The sequence below is a fragment of the Microplitis mediator genome, chromosome 9 (genome assembly GCF_029852145.1).
Source record: "Microplitis mediator isolate UGA2020A chromosome 9, iyMicMedi2.1, whole genome shotgun sequence".
NCBI lineage: Eukaryota > Metazoa > Arthropoda > Insecta > Hymenoptera > Braconidae > Microplitis > Microplitis mediator.
Window position 1 is genome coordinate 9,685,073 of NC_079977.1, and position 27,111 is coordinate 9,712,183.

Sequence of the window (27,111 nt, forward strand, 5' to 3'; positions counted from 1 at the left end):
AACGATACACATTATGTGGCTGAAATACAGCTAACCCATAAGTATTGTACGCAGCCTTTCAGCGACTGATTCCGTAAGTCCCGACTAACTGATTCTTACAACAGTACAATCCCAATGAAATCCTAGTCTACAATAAACTATTTGTTTCAAAACAATTACAACTATTATACTGCAACTATTATAGAACCCGTAACTAATAATATTCAATACATGGAGTTTCATCATATATTTTAGCATGTGCTATTAATTATTCCATTTATATCCATTTATCAATCTATTATGATAAAACAGATTGTACAGCACAGCTTGTAATAATAATTTCTAAAGCAGTATCTTCAAGTTAATGACGATTTTACTTTTTGGATCACGTATTGTTGCCGATATTATAATGTTACTGTCTTTCTTCGAAAGTATACTTAATTCACGGTTAGTTGCAATTCACAACTATCTAGAAGAATTTTAGCGCTCCATAATTAACCAGTTATCTGCCTCTCGACTTTTCCAGTCAATACGATAAGCTAATTTAATTGATACAACTAATCCAGTCATTTTAATCGACTCGGTATTAACTCCGTTAGTTTTCGGAAACTATCTATTCTTCTGACTTACGAGTATAGCAATGTATTTAAATTATAGTTTTAATAACTAATGATTGGTGTGATTGTACCAATCAATGTTTAAGGTTGAAATTAATATTGTGTGTTGAAAGTATTGTTTAATTACAAGTTTTAGGTTTGTTAAATATTTGAACCAGTCTAATAATGGTCGTACCTATAAATACTCAGATTAGTCAATAACTTAAAAATAATACTCAATTTATTTTGCCTACCATTAGTACTGTCAAGTATTGAAAATATTGGCATATTTACATAAATAATATATAATCTTCGGAAAGGACAAATGCATTTCCAACTAGAATTTGTAGTTCTCGGAAGTATTGTCGCAGTTACAATCTTACTTAGTGTGCATTGGCTTAAGATGCGGCAAATGATTAGTAGTATTACTTTGCTTAGAACTACTTCTCTGACCAGCCTCAGGCATTGTAAGAGGATCTTACTTCAATTAATAGTACCTCTTGAAGATGTACCAACGCATTGACTTGCAGTATCAGGGGTGATCACCAAGTGCTGATAGTACAGTGATCAGTGACTCAAAAAGAAATTTTGATGGTGAGACACTTAGGTCGTTGAGCGCTTTAAGTTTGTTTAGGTAGAATAGTCAGCCACATTGTGGAAGTTGACAGCTCGACTTCGAGGATGCGCAAATAGGATTGTCACAACAATAATCCTATCTGGTGTGAAATTGCGTGGAATATTGCAGAACAAAACTAACTTGTGTGAGACTACTGTATTTAACAGAATAGAAGACTGCAGATGATTTTGGCGCAGTAAATGGTAGTATTCGGAGGCACGCGATGAATGGATTCCTGAGATCACATATAAGCACTGAGTGGTCAGTAATCCCGAAAATCGTCACTCTTAAGGGAGATTGTACCCCAGATAAGGATCAACTACACTAAGGTGGGTACCTTGGCGTGGAAATATCGGACTATACTTGCTCTGGTATCAGAATGACTTAGAGAATTGCGAAACATCGTAAGTACGATTTGCGCCGGTTGGCGGTGATTCTCGAAAACTTAAGGCCTACTTAGGACTGCGAAAAGAGACTGAGTAATCGACGGAACTGCGAAAAGTCACACCTTGTGACAGTAACAGTATTGATAATGCGACTGTACAACCTTTGGGTACGAGCATTATCTATACGTTAGACTACCAGAGTTAAATATTATAATGCATTGATAGCTCTCACGTAGTGAGCGAAGGATATCTTTGCATGAGCTTATGGTGGCCTTTATTTGAGGGATGGATACCATAAATATTGGTGTTGTCTCTCCATATGTAGAGAAGGATGCTACTCTAGAAAAACAGTGGTCCTCGTTATGAAGAATGGATGCTATTTAGAATAGTGGCTCACATAAGTGAGAAGGACAGCACCAAAGCAGGAATGTTTCTTATTTGATAAAATAGATATTACCTGCTTAAGGGCACTCGATCTAACGAGCGAGGAAAAGAGAGAGATAGAAAGAGACAGACATTAAAATGAACACTTGCATGTACACAACCACTCACACGTCATTACGACAACCAAAAAAAAATATACATATATAAAATAGACTTAGGTGATGGTCATCGGGCATGATAGACCAGGGCCGAAGCCTTCAAAAATGGTAAAAAGTGAAAAAAAATAATAGTAGGATGAAACCCATTATAGAAGGAGGAAAATATGATAAAAATGAAAGGAAAAATAAATTACGGGCGATCCGAGTTCAGGAAGTAGGAGAGGGTGTTTTTAAGGGTAAAAAATGGTTTATTTCGATTTCCGGCAAAACTACAAGTCCTATGGAAAAAAGTTTAATGGCAAAGTTGTAGGTAAAAAAGATCTACATCTTTTGTATTTACAATTTTTTCACATAACCTCAAAATTTAGGTGAAATATTCAAATAACCAAGTTTTTTATTTTTTGTTTTTATCTTTTTCAAAAAAATTTTTTTTTCTACGAAATGTGGTTAGAACTTACCTTATTATGTTCCAAATACACTGTAATTTATTTGATTTAAAATATTCATTTTTTCGTCTTATTTTAACTTAATATCAAAAAAGCACCCTAATTTTCAATCGAAAATTTTCGCGTCAAAATATCAGCTTTTTTCAAATAGTCGGGGGGCTTTTTGTTCGTTAAAATCTCTACTTTCTGATGGAGTAAAAAAAATTCATTTCTATAGTAAATGTTCTCAGAAAATGCAAAAAAATGGAAAAAATTCGAATTCGAAATTTTTTTTTTAATCACTGTGTACAATTTCATCAATAAAATATGATTGCTGAAATTTTTTACAGTTAAAAAGTTTATTTATCAAATTCAAATTACATTCATGACATAGAAAATCACATAAAATATAAATATACATGTAAATCGTACTATTGAATTTAGATACTTAATTCTGATTACGTTGTTCATTATAATTTTTTTAAAATCATTAATTTTGTTATTTATAAATACCTTATCTGAAATTCTAATCAGTTATTCATTAGTTTTTGTCTCTTTGAAGGCATTTCTTCATTGTTAGATTCGACCAACCTTTCCAACTCTAGTTGATCGTCGAAATCTTTAAGACCATCACCTTCTTCGTCTCCAATGTTATTTCCAGTCTGCATTGGTTCCTCGTCCACAATTTCCTCTGAATCATTCACTTCCTCGTAGGTTATTTATTCCATATTGGAGCAATTTTCAGAACCATGACAATTAGTGCATAAATTTGTGCATTTTAAACCATGTTTCACGGCAGCCACATTTGAAACTGTTACATCCAGTTTGACAGTTGCAGGAAATAGTTTTGAGCAATACTTCCGGAACTAAATCCTTTTCTGTAAATTTGGGCATAATGCCGCGTTGATGTTGCTTCCAGCCCCAATCTGTTGCTGTCAATTTGTTACCCAGTAGTAAGGCCCAGACCCTCCTAGGTCCGTCCCTACTTCTCTATGAAATCCATTACAAGGGGCTAAAATTTACCGTAGGTCACTCAGGATTATGAATTATCTCAAAACAGCAATAAATAGGCATCTACAAATATGATTTAAAGAAGATTCTACAACTTTTTCAAAATATTGTAAATGTCTTACAGTCGAAGCTCCCTAAAGTTGCTCTCTTCGTACAGGACCATTCCCTAAAGTTGCTATTCCCCCTTCTCCCTACTCTGCATTCTCGCTAGGATAATTGATTCCCCTATGCGTATTTCGATGGGTCACACAACCAGAACAAATAGTGTGATACATATACGTTGAGGCTAACCTCAAATCGTGATTTTTTAAATTATTTTCAATATTTTAATATTAATAAATAAATAAAATGGAAAATACACAGAGTTTATAAAATAATCACTAATTTGAAACATTGACTGAACTATTATTTGCCGACCGGAAATTTGAAAAAAGAAACTAATAAAATTTATTACATCTTGAAAATACTTTTGTTCATTAATTATAAGTTGCTTGGATAGTTTTATTAATGATAAGAAAATTGTATTTCTAGGTAAACTATTTCGCATAACAGAGTATGTATATAATCAACTATAGAAGTTCAAATCGCGTGCCAGAATCTTGAATTCTGATTCGTTTAGTGAAAAAAAGAGTGGGAGAAAATCCGAGCAACTTTAGAGAGCATGTCCTGTCAACTTTCGGGAGGGCAACTTTAGAGAGCTTCGACTGTATTAAATATTAACTTTATTAACTTATTTGTTTGTTAATTATAATAGTATATTTCGATTTACAATTTTTTCGTTTATCAATGTAACATAAAATCTTACGTTTTTTGAGTAATCAAAGTGTAAATTTTAATAAATAGCTCAAAATTGTACATAATGAAAAAAATTGTTGTATGAGAGAAATTGTGAACGAGGAAGAACCGTCAGTAAAGCACCCCTAGCGCTTTCGCGCTTGATGTGTGCAAAAATTTCGAATTCGAGTTTTTTTCAATTTTTTGCATTTTCTGAGAACATTTACTATAGTAATGTATATTTTTTTACACCATCGGAAAGTAGAAATTTTAACGAACAGAAAGCTCCCTGACTTTTTGAAAAAAGCTGATATTTTGACGCGAGGATTTTCGATTGAAAATGAGGGTGCTTTTTTGATATTAAGTTATAATAAGGCGAAAAAATAAATATTTTAAATCAAATAAATTACAGTGTATTTGGGACATAATAAGGTAAGTTTTCACTAAATTTCGTAGATAAAAAAAAATTTTTGAAAAAGATAAAAATAAAAAACTTAGTTATTTCAATTTTTCACCTAAATTTTGAGGTTAAGTGAAGAAATTGTGAATACAAAAGATGTAGATCTTTTTATTATCTACAACTTTGCCATTTAGCTTTTTCAAATAGGACTTGTAGTTTTGCCGGAAATCGAAATAAACCATTTGTGACCCTTAAAAACTCTCCCCCTCCCACCTCCCGAACTTGGACCGCCCGTTATTTATTTTTCTTTTCATTTTCATCATATTCCCCTCCTTTTTTAATGAGTTCCATCCTACTGTTATTTTTTTTGGTTTCAAAAATTATCGACCCTGGTCTATGATGAGAATAGTCATTCGGAAAGTTAATGAGTCGAATAAGCTTGAAGCTTGACTATAGGAATGCGTTTGTAGGGTTACTGTGTGATTGCATGCTACTTAATAATTTCATCTTACTAATATTTGATTGAATTATGATATTTTAGGACAACCCGGTGTGTTGACGAGAAGCAGGGCTATCAAGAGTGATAGCAGTCAACCCCTTCAACTGCGAGGACGCGGAAGACCATCAGGAAGGCCGACTGTAAGAAGCGACCACATTGCCCCGGACACCTAGGCTGCTGGACAGCCTCGCTGTGACCTCAAAGCCACCCCCATCACGTGACACCTTAGTTACTCCCACAGGTCAAGGGACCCAAGGGCCTCAAAGGTAGAGGCAGAGAGTACTATTGTACTAGACAGTTGAACGGTCATACGTCGAGTAGATATATATATATACCTACTTACTTACGTTGAACATTGTCGGGTTTAAGCTTGTATAATAAATACTTATTTGATTTAAACTTTGCGTTAGTTATTTCTTACATATATGTAAATAAAAACATTGAATTGAAAAAATTCAGGCTTACCAATTAGCAAAAAAACAGCTGTACTAGGACGGTAATGCACAAGGGCCCCTGGTAAAATAAATGTACGTATAATGTATATAGATATGTCACCATCCATGTTAATTTAACATATATATATATATATATATATATATATAAATATAGTTATACAGCCTTTTTGATTCTTCTACTAATTGTAATTGAACGACACCGAGTTACCTAACCATTTGCAATAGGAGACCTACAAATCTTCCAAAGAATTAAAAAAAAAAAATTTGATTTAATTACTGGATTTTTTCGCAAGTTATCATGTATACGGGATTCGTACATGACGGACAGGAAATTTTTTTAACTATTTTGATGTTTTCTTCATTTTTATTAAATTAAATAAATTTTTGAAAAATATGGAATTAATTTCTATTAAATTATCTTCAAAATAGTATGCAACATATCTTAGTTCCGTGAACTAACAAAGGTATAATAATTGAAATAGTTGCCGAAGTGAGGCGGATAAAATCTTTCGATCGTAAAGCACACTCTGATGCTTTGCATCATGAGTCGTGCATAAACATAGATGCTATTCGACACCTACCTGTGAGCAGGCATTTATTGTTTCCAAATTTTACGAAATATTCTCCAACAGCTTTTTCAATCTAATTTTCTGCTTTACAGTTATATATATTAAACTGATTCAAAAAAATCGACTAATTTTTTTTTCTTCATTATATCGAATTGTAGGAAATTTGACGCTCTATAAAAAAGTTTTTTTATAATTTTTCGATATTTTTATTTCTTCAAAAGTTATTCAAACTTAAAGTTAGATTGACGATAAATTTGTACATTTTTTAAATTTTTTGACGCAACCATCAACTTTATCGGAAAATTTTACAGGACATTTTTTGTAGAGCATTTTATTTCCTGCAACTTATCTCGGAGAAAATTATCGATATTTCTCACAAGTCGTATGGTATTTGTAATTAACTGGAAATTTTCTTAAATAATCTAAATTTTGTTGCTTAAAATTAACTATATTAAATTTTCAGTTAATTGCAAATAACTTGCGACTTGTGAGAAATATCAAAAATTTTCTGTAAGATTAGTTGTAGAAGATAAAAGGCTCTACAAAAAACGTCCTGTAAAATTTTTCGATAAAGTTGATGGTTGCGTCAAAAAATTTAAAAAATGTAGAAATTTATCGTCAATCTAACTTTAACTTTGAATAACTTTTGAAGAAATAAAAATATCGAAAAATCATTAGAGGTCTTTTTTGTAGAGCGTCAAATTTCCCATAAGAATGTGTCTTAAACATTTATAAGTATTGGTCCCACCGAGAGCTACAAAATTCCAAAGCTTAAAGAATAAATTTTCTTATGTTATTTAAATGGAAAATAGAAAATTGCGATGCGGCAGTTGTTAATATCAATATTAAGAGCTCAAACTTCCACTTTTTTTTTTTTTTTTGTCATTTCCAACAATATTTTCGATATAATGAAGAAAAAAAAATTTAATCGATTTTTTTGAATCAGTCTAATATATATATATAAAAATGATAAAGTTTGAGTTTTGGGTTTACAGTCTTGGTGTTTTGAGTATGTGGACAAGTCAGTGTTACCGTGGAGCGGGACTTGAATTAGACACCCGGTATCATCTGATAATAGAACCTAGTTTTATCCCTCTGAGACTTCTTGATCGATTGCAGAGGTCTAGCTGAGATACTAGCGCTCCAGTAAATACGGAATTTGACGGATGTAGAGTGGGACCAGTTTTAAATTTTGGTTTGTCAGGCCTCAACAGTAATTGTGGGACCGTTGCTGTTGTGAAAGCCGTTTGGTCATTTTTAATTGTTTAATCTGACAGGCCTAAGAGGACAAGCCATGACCACTTGTACTGCTTAGGAAGTCATAGGTCACTTAGTTTATAAGTTTTATGATCCCAGCTGAAATCTGTTCCGGGAGAGCAACTACCAAGGATATCCATACTCAGAATTAGATTTAGTGAGTACGTTTGGTGAGGCATGAGCCTCCAGTTACTGATGTAGTAGAGATTGAATTTGATTTATGAATTAAGAATATAGAGGTCAGTTATGGGTAACGATAAGATTGAGTTTAGGGTTTTAAATTTCAGGAATTGAGAGAATGAAGTCGAAGGGAGACCTTCGAAGAGTACGGGCTTGAGCATTCGACTCTAGTCGCTCGAAGAGAGTAGACGTGCTCAGTAATGGCGCTACAGTCCATGGCATTGCACAAGGCTACAGGTTAAGATTAGTGTTACAGAAGTATTATTTAAAACAGTGTAAGACGTTACTTGATATTTTTTTCAACAGTAATTAGGTATGAACTAATTATTATAATTGTTAATAAGTAATCGAGTTCGAGTCAAAGTCTTGAGGTATTAGACTACTGTTTTAATTAACCCTTCGTAGGTCGCATAATGAGCGCGGTGTCCTCTTTTTTGCTTTTTTTTTCTCGAAATGAAGATCATTAATAATTTTGAAAAAAATTAAGTGCATTCTTTTAACCTTTCTGAAAATTGTGACGTTATTAAAGCGGCTGAGGCAGCCGTTCGGCACGCGCGAGGCTCGGGCGATCACCGAAGTTAAGTAACATCGAGCATGGCCACTACTTGTCTGGGTGACCGTTTAGCCACATGTCGGGTTCGAACGAAGGTCTCTGACCGTTAGGCGCGGGATGAAGATCCAGTGATCGGTAAAATGGGAATTTTATCGATCACTGGAGCTTCACCCAAACCGAAACTGTACTGGCTAGGTTTTCTTTGTGGTTTTCCTATGCCACTACACCTCCATTGCACAAGGGAGGTTGTGGGGCATCACCGTAACGATGCAGTACAGTATAAGCATAAGTCGGGCCACAGCCGCACAATGAAAGGCAGAAAGAAAAGTAAAGCAGTTGTGATATAAAGGCAAAAAGTGTAAAAGGCTGTTACTACGGCTACATACTAGAAAACAATTAAAATTAAAAAATTGTGACGTTATTAATAAGCATAAAAATATATACAATTAATTAATGTAACGGGGCTGTTAGGCCCACCTCCGTTTGACGGGAGGCCGATACCTCGCCCTTTTGGGCATACTCGCGCTGCGTGGTCCCTATTTATATAATCAACACCACCACATATTATAAAAGCGAAATATGAACATAAGCTCACATTAGCTTACCCATTAGGCATGCATTGCATGTGGGTGCCTCACCAACAACCACCACGAGTCTGACCTCATTTGGACCCAAACACTCCTCCCATCTCAGGAAATAGAGAGACTCTGGTCGAAGTAGGGCTTGGAATGGATCCCCCATAGTACCAGACTGCAGTTCTGGTCAGCTGCTTGCATAGATAGTGGTGGGATACAAGTTCGTCCCATACCCTATGTAAAGGGCTTCTCCACTTGTCTCTTTCGGATTTCCGACAAGCAATTATCCGCTTGTTCATCCCCTGATAGATTTTCCACTATCCCCGAGCTAGTTGCACACTAATTATTCCAGCCAAATTACAGTAAAGAGAGCATCGGGGGGAAAAATATATCCAAAGTAAATTAAAAAAGTAATGTTCGGAACCGGGCGGCGCTATACTACCCGGTGCGAGTGAGATTCTGGGATATTTTCAAACTGCGCTGTTGCCAAATGCCGTTACTGCCACTATTTCAGTCTGTTTTACCGCATGTGAGGTACAAAAATAATGTAATGGTTGAGGTTAGTTTTTACTGTTTATATTATAACTCATGTGATTTGTTTAAAATAATGTAATAATTACACTCGTATTAAAAATTATTTATATAAAAATTGTCACGATATTTAAATATCGCGGCATCTTCGCATTAGGTCGGAGAAGGGCAACAGATGGCAGCACACGCTGCTCAGCACGTCTCACCCATTATTATTATTATCATGCTGTTATTATTATTATTATTCTAAGTATTATTTTATTTTATTTACTGGGTGTTTACTATTTGTTTAATTTACTAGGCAAAAAGTGCGGTGAGATCAGTAAAATTTACTGAATTTTATGAGTTGCTAATTGGATTTTACAGCCACCGGGATAAATAATTGCGTATTTATTCATTTGATTATATAATTATTATTATTATTATTTTGGTTGGTTGACGCATGCGCGTCAACGCAACAGTTGGCATCCGTAAATTTATTTATTTTAAATAAATTTACTATGTTTATAAATAACTAAATGCGGGATTTACTTGTAAATTATATTATTAATTGGCTCTGAAATATGGGAATGGTCATTCAATGTCGGGAATGGACAGATTACACGTAAAACAAGTCATGCATCATGTTGGTGGTAAATGAGTAAATTAACATGAGACAGGTATATTGCTCCATTGGTGGAAATGAGAAAACATTATAAGATGGCGCCGGCCGAGGTGCCGGTATGGGACTCAGGTGCTGCCATGGCCAGACGTAGATAATCTCTTGTGAGAGCAAGGTGTGTTTGCCTATTGTTGCCAAATTATTTATATTGAGACGCCATTTGGAATTACCAAGCGTTACAAAGTGTATTGGATATTTATACAGTGTTTTGAGACACTCGCCAAAATTATTGATATTATTTGGGCATTGATTGACAATATATAAATTATTTGAGACCAATGGAGCCTGTACGAGTTTTAGAGATTGGCGATGACTGTAAGTACCTTTGTGTCTAATACATTGGCGTGTAATTTGTCCCGCGTTGGTGGCCATTCGGGTATATTTCACGTGTGTGAGAAAGAGCGTCGCAAATATAGATATAGTTGCGCACTTATTTGTCCTGGCGACGAAATCTTACCCAAAACTTGGAGGTAAATTTGTGCTAGTATTATTAATAATTATTGGTGACCGTATATATTGTTGACGGTAAATAATTATTAGTATTCACGTTAGTATATTATTAAATAATTATTGGTGACCGTATATATTGCTGACGGTAAATAATTATTAGTATTCACCTTAGGATATTATTAAATAATTATTGCTGACCGTCCATATGATTGTCGGTAAATAATTATTATTATTTACAATTATTATTTCATACTATTTAATAATTATTAGTGACCGTTCATATGCTTGACGGTAAATAATTATTAACATTTACGTGTATTATTTATCATTTTTGAGAGTATTGTGAACATTTATTTATTGCGGTGGATATTTATAATTAATTAATTATTATTTGGAAAAACATTTCGAGTTAATGCGATAATTATTATTTATTATTTTGCGTTAAATATCCACCCATATGTAACTTATTATTTGATAAGTATTTAGCATTTTTTGAACAGTATGTTATAATTATTTAAATATCACCAGCGGGTTTTGATATTAAATTGGCGTTAAACAATTAAATATTATTTGCGATTATTTATTTTTTTTATTATGTGTTGATGATGTATCGGTATCTTTTTCTTTAAAAACCTGGTGATTATTTGTGGTAACTATTTACAATAATTTCAGCTATTATTTTTGGTAGTAAATAGTTACACGTAATTAAATTATTATTATTATTTTTCTGCGTAGTGTATAATTAATGTGGTGATAAAATTATATTAAGCGCATAGTAATTATTACCAGTACTATTATTATTAAGTATTATATTTGCTATCACGTGCGAGTGGTAGCAAGCCGAATATAATTGTTGTTTTTTTTTTGCGTTGATTGACTATTGGTCAAAGATTCATATTGTGAAGTGCCGTTTATTATTTATATTATTGTTTATTATTTTATACACTCGCTGAAACTTTATGAATTAAAATATATCGGGTTAAATGGCTACCAACCCGGGGTTTATTTAAATTTTATTATTTATTTAGTGCATACTATCTCTTTCTTGCTTTCCTTTTCCAATACCTGAAACTGCGTTCTGATATTCTTTTATTATTTTCTTTGTCATTTTCATTTTTCTTATCTATTGTTTATATTGTTATTTTTGTTCGTGGTGTATACGAACTGGCGCCCAATTCGGTTTTCTAACCCAGCCTGAGGAGCTGCGTGTCCAGTGGAGATCGTGGGCATCTCCAAGGGATATTTTTTGGTTTTGTTTTTTATTTTTATCTTCAGTTTTACCATCGGTGGGCCATAACGGCTATTCTGCGCACACCACACTCCGCCGTGGGTTGTGACGAATAGGAGAGAACGTTATAAAATAATAGTAAAAATACAATTGGTATGTAAATTATTTTATAATACATGATACTAGAATTAACAGATGCCTGGCTTTGTATATTACTAATTATTTAAATAAAAAAAAACAAACAAATTTTCAGACAAATAAATAAAAAAAAAACAGTGAATGCCATATTTAATAATGTCACGTGAGACAAAAATAAAAATAACAAAAAAAAATCTATTATCCCATTAAATTTATGATAAAATATAATGATAAAATTACATCTAATAATAAAACATTGAAAAAAAAAATTTTGTCTCACAAGGAAATACTATTAGTTTACATTCGGCAACAGCGCGTACGTTTTAACACGGCGGCAGAGCGCTCACCATGTGACCGACTTAGTTCGGAAAAGACACGCTGCCTACGAAGGGTTAAGGAAAAGATATAATATCTGAGAGAATTGTGAGAAAATTGGTATAGTTTAGAATCACGTTCACGATTTATTGTTACTATTATTTTAATAAATAATTATTAGAGATATGTTACGGTAATAAACCAATTATTGTCTAATTAACATCAAAATGAGATCCATGTACGTTAGTTTTACAAGTTTGTTAAAAAAAACGTTCTAGAGTATCGAATTTATAATTATTGTTCTAGTTTACCGAATATTATTTGATCATCGTTTGGCTCTAGTTAATTAATTACTTTATTCAAAATGTATCGATACGCATCATTGAGGTGTCAATTCACTTTTGGTTAAGATTAATTCTATTATTATTAGATTGAGTATTTTGTTGCAGAGTAAGATTATTTATTTGATAATACTGTTGCGTAACCACAACTACATTTGAATTCAAATGTAGTTGCACTTCCGGCAGGTATAGGCAGCACCTATACCGGTGCGGCGCATGCGCATCGACTGTTTCCTGCCTCGTGTCGAGAAGACCGAAGCCATTGTCTTCTGTTATATACAGGATGATCCAGAATTACTATCACAGCGAGAAAATTTAGATAGAGGAAGTGATTCTAAGCATGAAGTTCCTTTGCCACTTTCAGAAATTTTGAGTAGTTTTCGAGTTATTCAACATTTTAATTGACCAATCATATGTGAGGACTGGGATTTAAAAAAAAGTAAAAAAGAATAAATATCAAGTTTGGCGACGACGCAATTATTAACTTCAAGTCATACATAAATGTTTTATTTCAAAAAGTTCGAATTCTGCAAAAGTTTGAAGAACGAAAACAAAACACGCAATCACTACCTCAAATATACTCTTATCATATATTTTTTAATTTAATTACTCAGAATTGTGAATAATAATTATGCTGTCATCATTAGAGTCAGGATCACGGACAATTTAAGCACAATTATGTTTTTCGGGCATTCCACGCTGAATCGATCACTTGAAACAAACCCCTTCTGATTTTACAGATAATTTTTTTTTTATTTTATATCTCACTAAAGGCGTTCCTCATAATTTTTTAAAATTATCTTACCCAATCAAAAAAAAAAAAGTTACGGATTTTTTAAAACAATTTTTCTTCTATTTTAAAAATTGAAGCCTTACAAGAAATTAAAATTCAAGACTAAGAATAAGATAAAACTCAAGACCAGAAATAAGACAAAATTTAAGACTTATAAGAAGTCATAATCAAAGACAAAGTTCGAGGTTGAGAATAAGACTAATTTCAAGACCAGAAATAAGATAAAAATCAGAACTTAAAATAAGACCAAATTCAAGACAAAAAGTAAGACAACAGTCAAAACAAATAGTAAAACGAGATTCAAGATAATAGTAAGATGGAATTCAAGACAAACAGTAAGACAACATTTAATTCAAGAACTAAGACAAAATTCAAGACAAAAAGTAAGACAAATAGTAAGATGCAACTTGAGACGAAACCAAACAAAACATAAGTCATCATTTAAGAAAAATAGTAAAACAAAATTCAGGACAAAAAGTAAGGCAGAATTCAAGACAAGAAAGTGAAGAAAATTCATCACTGATATTCAAGACAAAATTCAAGACAAAAAGTATCCCGGGAAAAAATGTTTTTATAAAATTTTATAAAATAATATAAAATTTTATACAATTTTATAAAGTAATTCCTTAAAAGGAAAGTAATATTTAGATGAAATTTTATAAAATTTGATAGTTTTATACGATATCATAAAATTATATGCAATCTAATAAAATCTTATACAAATTTATACAATTTGATAAAATAAGATCTCAAAAGGGGAGTAATAATTAGATAAAATTTAATATAATTGTATAAAATTTTATAAAATTATATGAAATTTTATAATATTTCATAAAACTTTAGAGAATTTGATGTCAAAAAGGGGTGGCATTTTGTAAAATTTGATAAAATTTCACACAATTTTATAAAGTTTATTACAAATTATTATAAATATTGTTAGAAATTCAAAGTAAATAGACAAAATTTTCAATGGCCATAAAAAACAAAATTTCATTTTTGCGGGCAAAATATCGTGATAAACAAATATGAAAATTATATTTTAAAAAATATAATTGATTACCTAAACATGTACAGGGTACCCCCAGAAAAATGTAGAAAAAAAAAATTTTGAATATTGAATAAGTTTGATTTTATTCAAATTTTTTGTAAGTTGTTTACATTGAGAAAAATTACATTTCACACAATTATTGAATGCAGAGGAAGATAAAAAAGTTTTTAACAGTTTTTATCATAATACAAAAGTTTTTAACATTTTTCGACCGGCACTCTATTCTTGAAAAAGTTTAACGAAAGAAATTCAAAATAATGCTCAATTATATTTACAAGAGTAATTTTGGGATGGTTATAATAGATTTAAAAAAAAAAAAATTTTTTTATAAAATTTTAGAAGTACCTTGATTTGCCTACCCCCGCTACCCCTTTCTCATACATATTTATATATATATATATACTCTTATCCAAAAATTAAAGGAACAAAAAAATTTCATAAAGGCCCTAGGGGTATAAGCATGGTGAATTTGCCCCCGAAAGGTATCGGCTTGTGTTCAGTCACGAGCTTAATCATTTTGAAAAGCTTCGTGTACTTTCGCTACGTACGGGAGCAGCCGAACTCGCTACTGACTTGAATGTCAGAATAGTGCCAGGTCACTCGCTATCTGGGCCCGACACCTGCAATTTCTTGCTCATGACCGTGTCAAAATGGCATGAGAACCCGCTACCAGCCGGCCAATCAGAGAAATTGGCGGCTAACTATTTCCTGTTGGCGCGCTTTTAAGCCAATGGGAAAATTCGTTACTGCAGCCATGCTGCCACGTCACCACCGAGCAGCCAAGAAGGAAGAAGACGACGTCTCTATTTCCAATCTACATCGATCAGTACAAACTCAGCTATCCATCCAACCGCTTCGCTCAAATTAATATATCTCTCGTGTGATATAAGTCTGAACCGCTTCGCTAAATCTCTGTTTAAATATTCTCAATAATTAGCTAGTATATCAAGGTTACTAATTATTGAGTATATACTGAATCGTTGCTCGCGATTGATTATAAATTAATTATCGCGTCGTTAACCGCTACCGACCACGTGTCGAATTTATACGCGTATTCGTTTACAGTCGCATTCGCTATCGCGTATCTTGTAGTTGCATTCGCTATTTTTCTCATAGTTTTAGTGTACATATTGTTTAATAAAGATCTATTCTTTTATCTGTAATTTGTGTTAATTGTTAGTTATTAAATTAACCACACCTACACCAGAATCCCACAGAGCATTCGCTCATTTTACAGCTTGATACTGCGGGGATTTTTAGGTACTAATAAGATATTAAGATCCTGAGAGTTTCAGCTTTTGAAACCAATCGGTCTTCGAGAAAAAGCCAAATATGTAAAAATCAGATAAAATGAATATTCTCAGAGACTATTTTATCGATTGACTTATACTCGGAATATGTTTTGGGGGTCGATACTAGCTCCTCGGAAAAAAATTATGAGCTTGATCGGTCGACAACAACCTCGAAAAAAATGACTTTTTAGTTTTAATTTCGACTTTTCACGATGTTACGGTTCTGGTACAATTATGAAATAATTTTTTTTGGATTCCTCATCCAATTTCCTATAGACTTAAGTGCTTTTAAAATTTTTTAAAAAGGTACACCATATAGAAAAACAATAAAAACCACTTTTTAATTAATTATGTAGTTTTTTTTTGCAGTAATATTAAAATTATTTTCAAATTGTCGCTTTTAGTCATTGAATATGGTATGTTATCGACTCATTCGTCTTATGTACAAAAAGATCCGCACGACCGACGCGCCCACTGGCATATTTGGTCGTATATACAACAGCTGACAAAAGTGTTGTTTATGATCTGAATCTGAGAGATCGTCTGTTCACATTTTATTTATTAAGCTAATAAAATGACTCCAAATAAAACAATTAGTGATAAGTGTTGCATTTGCTCAAAAATAGTAAAGAAAGTTCCGGGAACTCCTAAAACTTTATTAACAGAACAAGACATTGATGAGTTTTCTGCAGTATTTAATGGTGAATTTTTTACTGGTGATATTGTTTGTGGTAAAGGTTGTGTAGAGATGTATAAAAAAAGAAAAGTTGAACCGGTGGTTTTTGATGCTGAAGATGGATCTGAATCTATCGTTAGTGGGATGTTAGAAGAACGGAGTCTAGTCTGTCACACATGACATTGTCTCAGTCAAGTTCAGATTATCCTTCTTTTAGAGTCAACATTACTCCTACCAATTGTACAGAGTACGATGAGATTCGTATGAAAAGAACTATTTCAACTCATCGATACTGTTGTCTTTGCGGTAATACTAGTGACTTAATTATTATTCCTCAAAAAGCCCGAATGCAGTTATTCATTAAGCGACGAGTCTTCATACCAGATGGAAATCGATGCTGTCGAAATTATTTAATAAACAAACGATTCTATGATGAATCTCTAAGTTTGATCAGAGTTTATTCTAACTGGACTTTAATTTCATCTGTAGAATTAAGTAATATGATGGAAAATTTTACTGTTGAATGCTATTCAACATTACTGAATAAAATGGAGGATTATCGTTTATCAGATGAGAAGCTTCGTGTTTTGACTGGTTTAAAATGGAAAAATGTGATTGAGTTGCGGAATTGGTTAGTTTCAATGAGAAATACTGATGCTCGAAGTGTAACTCAAGCAATAATAGTGTTTTTGGTTAAGCTTCGCACAGGTAATCCAAATAAGTTAATATCTACAATCTTGGATATTAACGAAGAGCAGTTAGTGTCAAAGTATTGTGAGCAAGTCACCCATTTTTTCGAAAAAGACATTTTACCTTCGCGTTTTGGTTTAAATGCAGTATCTAGGGCTGATCTTATTGAGAATCATACATCTTCAGTTGCTAAGAAACTTCACAATGATTTGAATGATAAACTCATTTTAATTTGTGATGGGACTTATGCTCGTCATGAGAAAAGTTCTAATAACGAGTACTAAAGAAAGCCATATTCTGGTCAAAAAAAAGTACCACTATGTAAGCCATTCAAGATTTGCACAACTGATGGATACATAGTTGATATGTTGGGACCGTATTATGCTAACCAAAATGATGCTACTATAATGCGGGATATCACAGATAATCCTGATGGTATATGTCATTTATTAGAACCTGGCGATGCATTTGTGGTAGATCGAGGATTCCGTGATGTGAAAGGATACTTGGAAGAAAAAAATTATAAAGTATTAATGCCAGCACTCAAAGGAAAACAAAATCAATTAACAACAGCTGAGTCTAACGCTCCAAGAAATGTAACAAAAATTCGTTGGGCTGTAGAAGCAGTTCATAGGATGTTAAAACAAAAATATCATTTACTTGATCAAAGAATTGACAACAAAATACTTCCTAGGGTTGGAAGTTTTTTTAAGATTGCCTCATTTTTGCATAATATGTATAGTAAGCGTCTTACTTCCGACTCAGAGTTTTTGGATGAAGTCATCGAAACAATGAAATCGCAAAATAATGTAGTAAATACGTTAGCCTAAGACGTTCAAAAAAATGGCTGGCAGCGAAAAAAATTGCCGTTTCAAACAATTTCATCTGAAACTCTTGAAGACTTTCCAGAAACGACAGAAAATGATCTGCGTATTTTTTTCACTGGTTCCTATCGATTAGAACAGGCTGTTTCCTATTTAGCAGAAATGCTTGATGAAGCAGGTAATCTCACTATTCAATATGTGAAAGAACAGTCAAATATACTCAAAATTCAAGTTCAATCCAGACACATTAATAGAAAGGTTTATAGATGTTTTATTGAGTATAAAAAAAATGCTATTAGTCCAAAGAGCATATTGAGGCATAGTTGTGAGTGTGCAAATGGTCTGAGAACAATTGGATGTTGCTCTCATGTTGCTGCTGTTGTTTACTATTTATCACACGGGAGATATTTAATAAAGATTTTAAGGCCTGCTGAAATACTTAGCAAATTATTTGATAGAGACAGTATTTCACCTGTGATTGAAGAGGATAGTGATGAAGACTGATAAAATATGATTATACATTTTTTTCCTCAAGTATATCTTTCATTTGTTGTTATGTATTTATAATTTACAAACTAAAATCTATTTCCTGTTTTATATGTGTATAACGTTTATAATATTTTAGTTGATATTATATGATATGACAAAATTTAACTGCTGATGCAGAGATTATTTTTGCAAATAACATTCAAGAACATATACAAACTAGAAAAATAATGATTCACACTTTAAACATGTAAATAAAGTAAATATTTGCTGAAAAAGAGGTTTTTATTTTTTTTTCTATGTGGTGTACCTTTTTTAAAAATTTTAAAAGCACTTAAGTCTATAGGAAATTGGATGAGGAATCCAAAAAAAATTATTTCATAATTGTACCAGAACCGTAACATCGTGAAAAGTCGAAATTAAAACTAAAAAGTCATTTTTTTCGAGGTTGTTGTCGACCGATCAAGCTCATAATTTTTTTCCGAGGAGCTAGTATCGACCCCCAAAACATATTCCGAGTATAAGTCAATCGATAAAATAGTCTCTGAGAATATTCATTTTATCTGATTTTTACATATTTGGCTTTTTCTCGAAGACCGATTGGTTTCAAAAGCTGAAACTCTCAGGATCTTAATATCTTATTAGTACCTAAAAATCCCCGCAGTATCAAGCCGATACCTTTCGGGGGCAAATTCACCATGCTTATACCCCTAGGGCCTTTTTTAGTGATTGTTGGAAGACTGTATTTTCGTGAAAAATATTCGTATCAAAAAAAAAAAATTAAAAAAGCAAATTGAAGCGTCAAATCTCTAGTTTAAAGATCTTCCAGCAAAATATTTTTTTCGAGCCACAGTTTTTGCGGAGTCATAAGAAAAAGGTCGAGACAAAATTTTTCTAAATTTTTTGGTTTTGTTTTTTAGGTCTACGGGGCCGGGAAAGATTTTTTAATGTAAACGAATTCATGGCTCGTTTAGGAAATTTATTCAGCTACAATTTGCTTTTTTTTGTTTCTCTGTACGACAATTTTCTGTTGAGATGTCAGCCGTCAAATGAAAAAGGATCCTTTCGTCTTTGATTATTGATATCTCAGCAAATAATGACCACACAGTAATTTAAACGGCAGTTCAAGAAACTTGAATAAATTCCCTACAAGCTCCATTTTCGATTTTTTCAAAAAAAATTTTTTTTTCATCCTTCATATCCATTTGAAAAACCCTTAAAAAATGGCCATTTTCTGGTTTTTTAGTCAACTCATCGCTATTCTGCAAATATTGATAAAAAAAATAGTGTTGCCAGGTAATTTTACAGCTTAATGTACCTTTAAGAACCCTGGAAGTTTTCAGATTGATCCATTGAACCGTTTGTCCGGGCCGATTGCTCAAAGTTTTACAAAACAATTAAAGGAACAAGTTTTGTTCCTTAATTTGTGTAATCATTACCAAAATGAAATAATCAATTTTTTTTGGATTTTCGTTTATTTTTGCGTTAGTTATTCAGTAAATGTAAGGTAAAAAGAAAAAAAAAATTTTTCCGAAAAACGAGATAAAGCAAGAATGTTTTTACTTTTTTTTTTAACGAATTATTCAGTTTTTATTTTTTCGTTTTCCGGAAAATTTTAATGGTTCAATGGATAAATCTGAAAACTTCCAGGGTTTTTGAGGGTACATTAAGCTGTAAAATTACCTGGTGTAACAATCGGTACACCTGAGTCACCACTCAATCGAACCTTAAGTTCAAAATTTTTCATTTTTATTTTTATATAAAATTAATCTGGAGAATTCGGAGCACACTCACCAGAATACAATAATGCATCAAGATACGTACATGCGTAATGTACATGTGTTTACATTATATAAATATATATATATATATGTATGCTGCCCGTATATGGGTACTGACATATTTTGGGTTTGCTCTGAATTCCCACAGACTAGTGTACAAGTATGAACGGTCAAGTTACAAGATTAAAAGAAACAAGCAAATAGAAAATAATACGCACAGCTGCACCGCTATGGCCGGTTCCTTACGAAGAACCTGCTGATTCAATGTTTTCCAGATGTCCCACGCAAGGATTTCTCTGGGTCTTCCGCGACCGTGAGTCCCTCGTCATCGTAAAAGTCTTAATAAATATGTCAAAGCATTTCCTTGTTTTAGCTCGACTCAAATTTTTACGACTTTTCCAGTTAAAACATCTGTTACCAATAGGTTCCGCTGTTCAGCGGATCCTTACTATTTCTTTTCTAATGTACAAATCTCTCTCGAATTTTATTTTTCTCTTAATTTTTAATTACATTTCTCAGAACCGTCTAAAATACTGGTAACAAGTGTCGTCATAAATTTGTCAGAGAGACGCTGTCTTTAAAAAAATTACATGGTCCCCTGCAGAACCTCTCTGTTCTTTTTCTATCACCCAAATTTTTCCTCTCAATTTTATTTTTCTTTTAATTATATTTTTCTAGAGTACAAAAATCTGTTGACCATAAAAGTCGTCATATATTTGTCAAAGAGATGTCGTTTTTAAAATCCCACGATTCCCCGCGGATCCTCACTTCTCCCTTCACCACCATAGAAAAACTTTTCTCTCAAATTTTTATTTATATTTCTCAGCAAATGTCATCATATATTTTATAAAAGTTATTTTCGAACAGCCCACCGCGGACTTATTTTTCTATTTCATATCCTGTTTACTACAAAATACCAAGAATTCCCGCAATAAATATGTCATTCTCAGCTGCTCAAAAATCAAACCCTTATATATAATTTTTCCTCTTTTTTTAACCCATTCTTTATTTCATCTTCGGTCCTACTTTTCTTTCAAACCTTTTCATATATAAACCCCGGAAAAATACTCAAAGTCAGTCATTACCGCCGCAACTAAAACCCTTGTCGGATCTATCCGCGAGCAAGATTCCAAAATTCGTTCTCGTGACGGTCCACAGCCTAGGCAACCGGACTCCTAGATCGATAAACGGACTTGAATATTGAAATTTAACATCAAAAGTCTTTACTTTTAATTAAAACCCTTGTCGGATCCATCCGCGAGTAAGACTCACTGAGTCGACTTCAAAATTCGCTCTCGTGACGCTCCACAACCGGACTCCTAGATCGATAATCGCAACTCGATTCTTTTACTAAAAATAATAAATTACGCGACTTAAACTTTATTTTTAAAACCTTTCCTCGTGAGGTCCTACGCTTAGGCATCTGGACTCCTAGGTTGGATACCTAAAATAAAATCATTTGAGTTCGCATTAAAATTAATTCAACCCTTTCACGTGACGTCCAAATCGGAGTCCTTGTTCAGGAATAGTTAATTTCGCTAATAAAACCCTAAAAATCATAGCAAATTCACTCGAAGGCAAGGCCGGCCTTTCGGTTCAGCGTGCAGTGCGTTCGTTTGAATAGATTCAACCTGTGAATCTCAATAAAACTGTCATAAACATTGTAAATTCCTGTGTGCACAAATTCAAATTGGTGAATTTGGAGTGAGTGTGTGTGCAGGTATATCAACCCTTCTGGGTAAGTCTAAAATTATAATATTTTTATGTAAAATTTAACTTATTAATATACTACACATGTTTTTTATATACATTCGTCTTTTCATTTACTATCCGTTTTCTCCGGCATTCAAGTGCTTGTAATTTGAGTCATAGTAAATTTAAGTAAGACAGAGAAAGAACACGGTCTTCTCGAGGGCCCATATTCACCGACCCAACATCCCTCTCGCTCAGAAATCCCGGACCTACCCTAACGCCACGCAGGTCATTGAACGGGACAGTCTATAGTACATCCGCTCGGTACGAATAGACAAATAAGTTATAAACCATACGAAATTATAACATTCTTATATCAGCCACGTGAGCCGAATTCCTTGGTTGGATGACAGAATAAAAATAATTTCATATTATAACTTATAATTTAATAATCGGTGCCCAATCACTCATATGTTCTCACACTAGCCACGTGGCGGTTCAATCGAACTCCTTGGTTGAGTTATAGAACGAGATAATTCGGTATTCCGATATTAAATAATAAATTAAAATAACCCTTTCGCCCGTCGCCTTCACTCACTCCGATCGTGACAGTCGAAAAATTTGGTGACAGCGGTGGGATACGCTGGTGAATTGTTCTTTTCATTTAATTTTTAAATTTTATTCGACTCTTATAGACCTAAAAAAATCCAACGTCCTGCCTTGTTGAAATTTCCGAGTTAAATCTCAACTTGTAATTTTTAAGTACATATTTAATTCTCAAAATTTTATAAATTCGATAAATTCTCGAATTTTAAAATCTACACATTGAAAATTTGAAATTTAAAATCCAAAATATTTTTCTTCTTATTGTTCAAAAGAAATTTCTCTATAAAATTTCTTGACAAATTTTCTTTTGCAATTTAAAATATCTGTATTTAAAAGCGAAATTTTTCTTTTGATATTTTTCTTAAAATAAAAATAACTCTCATTTAATTTCCTTGCAATTATTATTATAATCATTTCAATTTTAAAATAATTTCGCTGAAAAAGAAAAAAAAATAAAATAATTATTTATCGTGGAAAATTCGAAACACGTCAACATCATTCCGAAATCCTTTTAAATAATTATACCCAGTAACCTTTAACCCCTACCTGACATCCTTTTTTTTATATTAATCTTCATTTTACTCTTATTAAAATAAAATCCTGGAATAAAAATTCAAAATTATTTCTGAAAATATTTCTTGTAAAATTTTTCTCTGTAATCAAAAAGTTAATTATTCTTCTCTTAAAATTATTGACAATTTTATTTTTGAAAATCTTTTCTAACTTTTATTACATTTAAAAATAAAACTTTTTGAAAAGTTCCGAACTCTCAATCTTAATACTTTATTCATTTTAATACTTCATAATAATTCAAATACTCTTGCAATTTATTGTTACCTACAATTCTATTAGCTACACAATTATTACCACTACACGTTTATGCCTAACTCATCTACACTAAAACGCACTAAACAAACAAAACTAAAAAATTTAGAAAAATTTTGTCTCGACCTTTTTCTTATGACTCCGCAAAAATTGTGGCTCGAAAAAATATTTTGCTGGAAGATCTTTAAACTAGAGATTTCAAGCTTCAATTTGCATTTTTTATTTTTTTGATACAAATATTTTTCACGAAAATACAGTCTTCCAAAAATCACTAAAAAATTTATGAAATTTTTTTGTTCCTTTAATTTTTTGGATAAGTGTATTACATATGTGATAATTTTGAATTTAATGTTTTTTATACTTTTATTTTGTCAACTAGCCATTCAAATTAAATCGTCGTTACTCAAGGAACAGTTCAAAGGTTTTGCCATTAATTCAAAAATATAAATCATTAAAAATCAATAAATTTAATTAATTTTTAAATTTTATTTCCATTAAACAATCGATAGTTGAATTATTTAAATCTTTTTTTTATATATAATTATAAATTAATACTATGAATTATGTCTGATGAGAATTCATGAGTATTCATAAATACAGCCACGAATTTTCCTAAGCTACAAGCGACCAATAGACCAGCGGAGCAGTCTACGATTTTTCAATAACAATAGTTAAGCAGCATTGAGGTTGGACACTAATTGGATGGGTGACCCATCCCGGAAAAAAAATCATTTTATAAAACTTTATAAAATTATATAAAATTTTACAAAATTTTATAAGGCTTTATACTGAAAATGGCCTGTTAAAATTTTATGAAATTTTACAATATTTTATAAATTTTTATAAAACTTGATAAAATTTTATAAAACTTTATAAAATTCAATAAAAATTTACCAGGCCATTTTCAGTATAAAATTTAACAAATGTTAGTACTGAAATTTTTTAAAATTTTATAAAAACATTTTTTCCCGGGATTACAAAATTCAAGATATAAAATAAAAAAAAATTACCACTGCAGATAAGACGATATTCAAGACTGACAGTAATTTAAATTCCAAGATTAAAAATAAGACAATATTTAAGACAAAGTGTAAAAAAAAAAACCTCCCGATAAGTCTATTGTTGCCAAAGTAATGGAATTTTGAAAATAAAAGTAAAGTTTTTTTTCAAAATTCGTAACTTTTTAACTTTCCGCTAGAAAAATTGTAAATTTTCAAAAATTCGGGAAGTTATTGGTGTCGGTCTGATTTACGAAAATCGAATTTTTATCAGATGTCGACGTTTTGAGGTCCTAGGAAGCTATTTTGACTGATTTCAAGATGATGTCCGAGTGTATGTATGTATGTATCGACGTACGTACGTATCGACGTACGTACGTACGTATGTAAATACCCGTATCTTTTGAACGGATGAACCGATTTTGAACTTTAAGGTGTCATTCAACGCGACTTGTCAATATCTTGAAGCTATAAGAAATTGAGCTTGATCGGTAGGGCTCGTTCAAAGATATTCCAATATATATCCAAAAATACTTTTTTCAAAAAGGTTTTTTTCTTATAACCATTATTCTGCTCGGTGGATTGATTCCAAAATCGACTGGGCTCTAAAGCTTTATAAGCCACGTCGAATGCCACTTCAACCGTCAAAATCGGTTCATTCGTTCAAGAGAAATCGTTGTTGAAAGAATTAAAAAAAAAATTTATTTTTTTATTTTTTTTAAAATATCTCAAAAATTACTCGATAAATGGAATTCAAAATTTGATCAGCTTTAGAACTTGATAAAACGCGTCGATTGCCACCTCAACTGTCTTAATCGGTTTATTTGTTTGAGAGATATCGTTGGAGAAAAAATGGTAAAAAACTATTTTTTTCGACAAGATCAGCATACAAAAGTATTTTCGAGCTCGAAAATGTATTCACGACAAAGTTTTCGAGCTCACGGAGCTCGAACACAGCGGGAAGTTTTAGGGCTGGCCCGCAGGGTCAACCGATAGACAGATTTTTTTTTTTTTTGATTGGGTAAGATAATTTTTAAAAATTATAAGAAACGCCTTTAGTGAGATAGACAATAAAAAAAATTATCTGTGAAATCAAAAGGGGTTTGTTTCAAAAATGATCGGTTTATCATGGAATGCCCCAAAAACATAATTGTGCTTAAATTGTCCGTGGTTCTGACTCTAATGATGAAAGCATAATTATTATTCACAATTCTCAGTAATCAAATTTAAAAAATGTATGATAAGAGTATATTTGAGGTTGCGATTGGGTGTTTTGTTTTCGTTCTTCAAACTTTTGCAGAATTCGAACGTTTTGAAATAAAAAATTTACGCATGATTTGAAGTTAATAATTGCGTCGTTGCCAAACTTAATATTTATTCTTTTTTACTTTTTTTAAATTTCAGTCCTCACATATGATTGGTCAATTAAAATGTTGAATAACTCGAAAACTACTCAAAATTTTCAAATGTGGCAAAGGAACTTCATGCTTAGAATCACCACCTCTATCTAAATTTTCTCACTGTGCAAGTAATTCTGGATCATCCTGTATACATTCAAGTCAAAATACGAGTTTATGTTGAGGTTACGGAGTAAATGTTTTGTTTCAACAAATGTATAAATGTATATATATATATATATATATATATATATATATATATATATATATATATATATATATATATATATATATATTCGAGTATGTATTTGAATATTATATATAAGAAATGATGAATACAAAGTAGTACTTATTATTTGTAATTAATCAAAAGAAAACACATGTGTAAAGATATTATTAATTTACTGCGTACTCTCTTTCACACACACTCAGATAAGCTATAAGCAAAAGATACATACGCACACGATTATTGGTCGTAGTACACATAATCTATACTAGAGTGCACAAGTATGATTAAAAAAAAAAGCGCTACATACAAAATTAGAACACTTCAACACTCCCTCTCGCTTTTTGAAACCCTCAACTCATACAAAAAAAAATTAATAAACCCCATAACACAATCTAAAACCACGAAACTTCTCTCTTGACAATGGTTTGGTTAAAGTGTCTGCTAACTGATCATGAGTAGACACATATCACACATTAATGTCTCCCATCCTTTGCTTGTCACAGGTAAAATAAAATTGTATTTCAATGTGCTTGATACTCTTCATTGATTCTGGTGTCTTCACTAGTGTAATAGTTCTTTGATTATCACAATAGACAGGTGTAGCTTCATTCATGCTACAATTCAAGTTTTTTAGTAGTCTCCTCAACCAGACCACTTCTTTAGTCGCTGAGCACAACGCCACAAACTCTGTCCCCGTCGTCACTGTAGCTACTATTGATTGTTTCCTTGAACTCCGCGACACAGGACCCCCATTGACAAGACAAACCCATCCCGTTGTACTGACTCTGCTATCTAGGTCACCACCAAAATCAGCATCACAATACGCAATTAATCTCTAATTACCAGAGCTTAGACCAAAGGTGATCCCATAGTCCACGGTCCCACTGATGTAGTTTAACACTTGTCGTACTCCTCTCCAATGATCATGCCCAGGGTTCTCCATAAACCTACTTAACACTCCCACGATATAGGCAATGTCTGGTCTAGTCCCTATCATAAGAACATTAATGAGCCTATGGCTTGTCTGTATGGATAATTGTCAGGATTCTTAATACAATTATTACTTATTTTAGTAAACTTGATTCCAGGCTCTGCAGGAGTAGAGATAGGGGAGCAGTTTTGATGATTAAAACGTTTCAATCCTTTCATTGCATAAGCTTCTTGACAAATCTTTAATTTTCCCTCATCTCTATTCCTTTCAATTTGTGATCCTACAAAAATTCAGCATTACAATATTTAATCTTGAACTCTTTATGCAAGCTTTCAAGTAAATCATTTATTATTTGCTCATTA

The 27,111-nt window shown here is 32.2% G+C and overlaps 1 protein-coding gene across 6 annotated transcripts in view; it reads left to right on the forward strand.

Annotated features, from left to right (window-relative positions):
• Positions 1-25,729, forward strand: part of LOC130674864 (potassium voltage-gated channel subfamily H member 8) — a 535,814-nt gene extending 510,085 nt beyond the window's left edge. For 5 of the 6 annotated variants that reach the window (XM_057480299.1, XM_057480294.1, XM_057480298.1 and 2 more), the window contains one exon: positions 5,271-5,596. In XM_057480299.1, the coding sequence (XP_057336282.1) occupies positions 5,271-5,313 (43 nt within the window). In that variant the 3' untranslated portion in view covers positions 5,314-5,596. Of the gene's footprint in view, positions 1-5,270; positions 5,597-25,596 lie in introns of those variants that run through there. The other variant, XM_057480297.1, reaches the window with a different exon arrangement.
• The last annotated feature ends 1,382 nt before the right edge of the window (positions 25,730-27,111 follow it).